The 7,834-nt window shown below is 35.2% G+C and overlaps 1 protein-coding gene across 1 annotated transcript; it reads left to right on the plus strand.

Annotated features, from left to right (window-relative positions):
- Positions 1–376: 376 nt before the first annotated feature.
- LOC137725053 (uncharacterized) lies at positions 377–1,469 on the plus strand. The gene has a single exon (XM_068463659.2). It carries the CDS (start codon positions 461–463, stop codon positions 1,199–1,201), a length of 741 nt encoding a protein of 246 aa, XP_068319760.1. The 5' UTR covers positions 377–460; the 3' UTR covers positions 1,202–1,469.
- Positions 1,470–7,834: the final 6,365 nt, after the last annotated feature.

Here is a 7,834-nt window from a genome sequence, read left to right on the forward strand (position 1 = left end):
AATTCTATATAGAGTTCTAATTTTGGTTATTTTTCCAAATTTCCCAATAAGCTAGCTCTCTATAGTTTGATTTATGTTATTTAGATTTCTAACGTGTTAGTAAACGCATGAGAAAGTTTAGAGGTGAACTGATTTTCTTTCCTATATTTTAATAAAGGCATCGAGAATCAAATTGACCCCAACTCCCATTCTTTCTAAGTAAACATGCCTAGAAATGAGGAATATGAGCTAATTAAGCCACACAAAACTTGTCACGTAACATTTGAAATAAAAATATCAATACATGGTAGTCATGAGTGACAGTCCTCGTCTCTCTCCTTACTTTGTCATATTGGTCAATTCTCCTTGGGTCGTTTTACAAGTTAATGAATACAATAATCATCATTAAATACATTTTTACAATATTTAAAGAGACAATGGGATCTGTACGTAGCAACATCCCATATTTATCCAGAGAAAGATGGAAAAGGGTGAATCGAAAGTACTGTCCATATATCACATGGAGTCCTCCTCACCTTCTGATCATGTAAGTGGTGGACGATGCCAAACCCAAACTGTCTCAAAAAATTGTGACACAATATTTCCAGCCATGAAGAAACATCAATATTTTTCTCAAAGAACACCATCATTTTCCTCCTCCTCATCGAGGTCGTCGTCTTCATCTTTCGTATTATCGTCCTGTAATCTCGACCATGATTCTTCTCCTCCTATTAGTCCGGCAACCCCGCTTCCGTTTTCCGGTGTCCCATTCTCTTGGGAACATTTTCCAGGTATTCCAAAGAAACCTAGCAGCAGCAGCAGCAGCAACAACAAGGAATTACAATTACATTCCTCATTGAAGCGTCTCCCACAGCCTCCTCCCACACTCAGTAATCAGAAGATCTCCTCCAAAAAGTTGATCATGGATGATATTATTCAGATCGGACACAACTCCAAAAGGCATACTGCTAATCTCCCAAAGGATCCTTTCTTTGCTGCACTAGTTGAGTGTTCCAAGGACGATGACAGCAACAACAACGACGATGATCAAGGATACTCAAGTGGTGCCGCCAAGGTCTCAAGGAGTGTGGGTGAAAGGTTTGGATTTTTCAATCTTTCTGCATTATCTTGTAAGACAACTTGTGCAGTTTCTGAATCAATCATACACGTTCAAAGGCCGAGTACAACTTCTTATCATCTGATTAATCGCCGTTCCCGATGAGTTTACGATCCCTATTGTCCTCGATCGATCACTCATCTTAATTGTGTGTTTTTTGTTTCTAAATTTATTTTTAGTTTTTTCTTGGCCTTTGCTACGAGGGGGACATGTAATTCGGAAAATATATAATATTTTACTAGGATTAATATGTCCATAACTCCATATACAACGAAGGAACACTAGTGTATGATTTCTGCTGTTTGATTCTGTATATTATTTATGTATATTCTGTTACCAAATACTGTTTAAAATATATGCTGTTTGCTGTGAATTCATGTGATGTTTGTGGCATCTGTATGAGTAAATTTTACTTGATATCCCATGTGGGAGGAAGAGGGCTACTGGACCAGACAGTGGATGCTGGAGGTAGTCAGGTATATCTATTTGACTAATCCATTTTGTTGTATACCAATTTTTATTCGCGTATTTTACTATCTGAATCTTTATTTCCTAACCATCATTTCTGCGAAAAATTAATAAAAATTGATGATTATTTAATTATTCATATATATGTACATATACATATATATATATATATATATATATATATATATTAACACAAATGTTGAACTGAATCATAATGAGTTTGATAGGAAAACAATTGATTTGTTCTATGCAGGTTGATGATTAAATTTCTTAATTTAATTGGCATTTTTTTATAGATGTTTTTTATCTGATTATTAAGAAAATAATCAATGTTCTGATTATGACATTTGTGTGAAGTATTGTTTCATACTGGAAAGTCAAGAAACAGATATAGCAAGGGTTTGTAACAAGTTGGGCACTCTCCCTGTTTGCCATTAGTTTTGGGTGAAAGGAATCATTAGATATCAAAAAAAAGTTATTCCAAAGAAAATGTCCAACGACCATATCACCAGTTAAATTGTCCACATGTTAGCTGGATTTAAAATTTCAGCACATCTACTCCGCGGGAGGTGCTAAAAAAAAAAGGACCTACATTTAAAAAGTTAATAAACCTTGCTTGCAAGAGCATTAAGACGTTTGACCACTCCTATTATATTAAGTAGTAGTTTTCGATAAGAACCCAACTTTTGAAAAGAAAAAAAAAGGACGAGAACTCAACTTACATTGAGTGTGGTGCTATTCATGCAAAGCAAAAAATAATTCTAAAAATTATAGAGACGATAGGTGAACTTTTTTTCTCGAAGAAGACAAGAATGTTCTCATCACAATCAATCAGGAATGCTACAATCACCATCTCAAGTTATTATCTTATAATTAATATTTTGGGATTTTTCTTTTCTTATCTATCCAACAGATGACTCACCTTGGCCAATAATAAACCATCACGTGTAGGACAAACCCTACACCTAGGTTGGCCATCTCCTTATAAATATCTCATCTTCACCAATCTCCGGTAAACTGTTGCTATTCACCTAAGCCCTAAATTCTCTTTCTTTTAAAAAAACACTGACTTAGGCATGAAGATCCATTATTAGAGACAACCTCACCATCTAGTGCTTGGAAAGCACTTTAAGAGAAAGTGCTCGGCTTGATTGCTGACTAGACATCCAAAGGACCTGGGTTCTTTGAAGCGATCAGCTTCACCTTTCCATACTCATTGTTCATTGGCTTCTCTTTGGACCTCTGTTCCTTTAGGCCTGTCGGGGTCGAAAGGACCATGCTTTAACAACTTGCTCTAGTCCATGATCGTCTTTATATTTAAATCGACCAATTTGCTCTAGTCCATGATCGTTATTAAAATTTTCATTAAAAAGAGAGTGAAGAAATAATGTTGGGGGTGAGAATAACAGCAATCTAATATTTTTTTCGTTTGTAGGCTGAACATTAATTTAAAATTGGGTTCCAATAAAGGCACCCTAAATACTACTGTCAAACTTAAACATCCTAAAGGCCCATATATATTGGTGGAAGAGTTTTTGGATCGTGTGGGATATAAAGCAGCCGGACAAATGCACCTGCATACGCACACTACAATTAGATCCGTACCAAATCTTCCATTACGCCCAAAAGGCCGGCACAAGTATACGAAAGCGGCGAAAGAAAACAAAGGATAGTGGGGCGGGCGTCACGTGCCACAAGGGTCTGTCGTTGGACACGCGTCCGTAACTGAAGATCAGCGGTGTACCGCACTTCCTACCCCACTGCTTTTAGTTGAATTTCAATGCGGTCCTAGCTTCGCTGCAGGAGAAATTTAGGTAAGATTCTGTTAAAAAAAAGGTGAGATCGAATTTTCACGATCTTTGAAAGAAGGGATTCTCATTTTAACGATCTTTATGATAAACGGTCTTTATTTTTCATACAAATGGAGATTAGTTTGGGGCCGACATCAAGTTGAATTTTAAGTATCCAAATTATTTATTTTTTAAGTTGCACTTTATGAATCATTCTTACAAAATATTAATCAAATCGAAAATATTTGAGACATTTAATTGATTTTAAAAGAATTGACGAACTCTTTGTTATATAGTGATAATTAAATAAACAAATTTTTTTTTAACAACATTTAAAATGAACAAAATTTGTATATCAATCGAGCCCATAATGTATGACAAATATATATATATATATATGTATGTATATGTATATCTTCTGTATATATAAAGCCAGCGTCCCAATTTGGAGTCACGGCTTCACCAAAAACAATTAGACAAAAATATCCCCAAGATAAAAAAGTTCCAAAGCAGCTCAATATAATGCACCAAATAATTGTTTGGGCCCAAAATAATATTATTGGGGCAAGCGTAGGTTTATGTTCAGCCCAAAGCTTTTCCAAACGTATTATGGGTTGTCTAGTGGTCATAAGCCGTTTAGTTAGGGCGATCGAGTCCTATTGCAAGAATGAGTGATTTGGATAAGAATGGATGGGTCGAAGTCCTAGTGTGATAAGGAGTCTCAATGGAGTGAAGACGCTAAGATTTGAGAAGTGAAGGTGGCCGGATAAAGAGTTTGGTTCAAAGTCCTAGTAAGAGTAAGATTGGCCGAGCCCTAGTTAGACTAGAATGAAGAATCCTAATCCAAGTAAAGTTCTGATTTGGACAAGAAGTTAGTAGCGCGTTCAACGCAACATGAACAAATTTTACTCCTCAGTCAAGCTCGGTCGACGAGTTGGCACGGCTCGCATCAACCAAATAATTAGTTACTCAGCCTACGTGCCACCTAGGCTTTGTAGTTTTTAGGGTCAACAATAATGCAGGGGTATTCTCGTTATATAAACAATGTTTTTTAATAATTAATTCTTTTTGTACAATTTTTTTTTGATAATTAGTACCTCACAATAGACTAGTAATAATGTTATTTAATCAGTTGTTTATTAAATATTATTTTCTCTATTTTTAAACACATTCAAAATATCTTAAGAGGAGTGTGGTGTCGGTTATAAAAAAAATCTTTCGCACTAGTATAATAATCTGATTCAATTAGTTGTCAAATTATTATTATTATTTTTTTGAACAAGCAATATTATCTACACTAAGGGAGAAGGGGTGGACTTAGCCTTACAATGGGCTAGTAATACTATGATTCAATTAGTTATTTATTAAATATTATTTTCTCTATTTTTAACCACATTCAAAACATCTTAAGAGGCGCGTAGTGCCAGTTTTAAAAATAGTCTTTCACACACATAATAATGTGATTCAATTAGTTGTCAAATGATTGTTTTTTTTTTTTTTTTCGAACAAATGATATTATCTACACTAAGGGGGAGGGGGATGAGTTTAGCCTCATAATAAGCTAGCAATAATGTGATTCAATTAGTTGTTTATTAAATATTATTTTCACTATTTTTAAACACATTCAAAACATTTTAAGAGATGCATACCGCCGGTGATAAAAAAAGGTCTTTCGCACGCACACAATAATATGATTCAATAAGTTGTTTATTAAATATTATTTTTTCTATTTTTAAACACTTAAGGGGTGCGTAGTGCTAGTTATAAAAAATGTCTTTCATATGAGCATAATAATGTGATTCAATTAGTTGTCAAATAATTTTTTTTTTTTTGAACAAATGATGTTATCTACACTAAGGGGGAGGGGGTTGGCTTAGTCTCACAATGTGCTAGCAATAATGTGATTAAATCAGTTGTTTATTAAATATTATTTTCTCTATTCTTAATGTAAATTCAATAGAATGTAGATGAAAATTGAAAGACCGATTTTATTATGTGGATTCAGCTACTTTAATTGGTTTTTGAGGGGTTTCTTCTAGCATGATCTAATATTATTCATTTACTTCAAATATTTGACTTTCTTTTTGTCATAAAAAAATTATTGAAGCAATTCACACATATAAATACATTTAAAACGAGTAAGTCGTGCGTAGCATGTTGTGATTCACAAAAATGCATTTTGCACGTACGTGAGCGCGTGCATAAAGGCTAGTATACATATATATGAACAAAAAGTGAGATCGAGCCCATGACTATCCCCATTTTCTAAAAAAATGGAGATTCTTTTCCTTAAACCGATCCCAGAAGGACTAAAAGAAAATTATGTATTGGTCCGGGAAAACGAATGTCCATTATGAAGACAACAGCTACTCCTAATGGAACACTTAGCTTCCTCCACTGCACACACACGGCTAGTTGAAATGTGTAATGACAACGAGAAGACTGAAAGCAAGATTGTAGGCGAGTTGGTTAACGCGGATCGCAATTCATCATAGTAAATCCGCCTTGTGATTGGTTCGCAGAGACCAAGTCAAACTTTCAATCAAAACTATAGATAGATAGGCGGTGGCATATAGTCAAGATATATGCCCCCTATGCGGGTCCTAAGAAATCCTGCCTTTAAGGGCATGCACATTATGTCTATATATAAGACATATGTAGGACGATGAGGTGTAAAATGAAGGTGTCTGCCGCTTTCTGAAATATCTCCCGGTTCTCCGTTGTGCTTTTGGTGTGTAACAGCGACCGTATTTCAACGGCCTATGTATCCTTGAGTTGAATGTTGCATAAATAACATTTTTCATGTTTTCATCATCTACACAATTTCATATCTTTGACGCCTACCAACACCATCCACTACTTAATTATATATATATATATATATATATATATATATATATATATATATATATACTTTAATCTATACTAGTTATACAACATATTGAAAAACATCAAATACAAACAAAAGTTAAGTTTTTTTTTTCTAAGTTAGAGTTGCGATTCTAAACTATTTTCTTCAACCAAAAAAAAAAAAAAAAAAAAATGTCACAAAACCACCCAATCTGCCTAGACTCACCTAGGCCTAGTTAACCCCACTCATCCTATTTATGTTCACATAGGTAGGGTAGACGGGCACCTAAGTAGGTTTAGGCATACAAGACGAGTGTCTAACCAGTCTAGACACTCATTCTAAATTTTTAATTGCTTTTAAATTAATTATAGCAGTGATCAATGCCTAACACCTAGACAAAGCTTCTCTCAGCATCTAATCATTTTTCTCTCCCTTATTCATTCCAGATTTCCAAAGCTTATATTTCTCCTTCCAAATGCACTTTTGTCACAACTTAAACAGTAATTGCTCCCTCTCTCTCTCTCTCTCTCTCTCTCTCTCTCTCTCTCTCTCCCCCCTATGTATGTGTGCTCTTTCCAACTTAACAGCATCTGATCATTTTTCTCTCCCTTGTTCATTCCAGATTTTCAAAGCTTAGTTTCTCCTTCCAAATGCACTTCTTCACAACTTAACAGAGTTTGCTCCCTCTCCCTCCCTTGTGTATGTGTGCTCTTCCCAAAACCAATTTTTTATAGCTTGGATATCCATTTCGCACGAGAGATTTTTTTAATGTATAGAAAATACGGTTGAATCTCGAAATGAAGAAAAAAACACTAAAAGACTATGCTCTGGGAGGAGGACAGGCATTTGGGATCGTTGTCGCTAGAGATTGAACTTAGTGCTAGGCTTCCGCTTTTGGTCCGGGCCAGGTGATGAAACTGAACGTACTTTGGTTAGTCATTTTGCTTGTATCGACTTCCATCTATCTCTCTGTCCCTGGTCCTTTCAAGCATAAAATGAAACCAGTTTTATACAAGTGTCATAATACAAATGAATTTTTTTTTTATCTAGTTCCTAATATAATGAAACTTGATACACGGAGTCCTGTTTTTGATACATAAAAAAATCTCTCCGGTCTTATGTATTCAATTGAAAAGAAAACACAAAAGAAAAAGGAAAAGAAAGAGAAAAAGAATCAAAGAAAAAGAAAAAGATATATGAAGTGGGGGAAGGAAAAGGATCCTAGCCGGATCCTTTTCTTAGGATTCCGGAGATTTTGTGATCGTGATCGTTCATCGTATATCGTGTGGTCAGAAATCATTTAAAATTTAAAATATAAAATTAATATAAATAGTACTTAACGAAAACTGACTGCACGATATACGATGAACGGCTAGAATCATAGGAGCCTCGAAATTTCTAGAAAAAAAATCCGGTGAGGATTCCTTTCGGTGGGGGATTTTTTTTTTTGATGTGTCCATGAATCCTTCTCGAAAAGCTGCAAAATGTTGCACGGAGCTGCCACGTAGCACATCTGTTGTGGGTATTTCACTTTGACGTGGCAGTGCAACCCCCCACCCACCCCAAAGACCTCCACCTTTCCACCTTACCCAACTACATAAATACCCTCTCTTGTGCCCCCTTGGCCCT

The sequence above is a fragment of the Pyrus communis genome, chromosome 5 (genome assembly GCF_041283825.1).
Source record: "Pyrus communis isolate YQ-2024b chromosome 5, ASM4128382v1, whole genome shotgun sequence".
Taxonomy (NCBI): Eukaryota; Viridiplantae; Streptophyta; class Magnoliopsida; order Rosales; family Rosaceae; genus Pyrus; species Pyrus communis.

Bases quoted from the DNA above. Each gene is read 5' to 3' on its own strand.
- LOC137725053 (XM_068463659.2), top strand. From the start codon at position 461: ATGGAAAAGGGTGAATCGAAAGTACTGTCCATATATCACATGGAGTCC.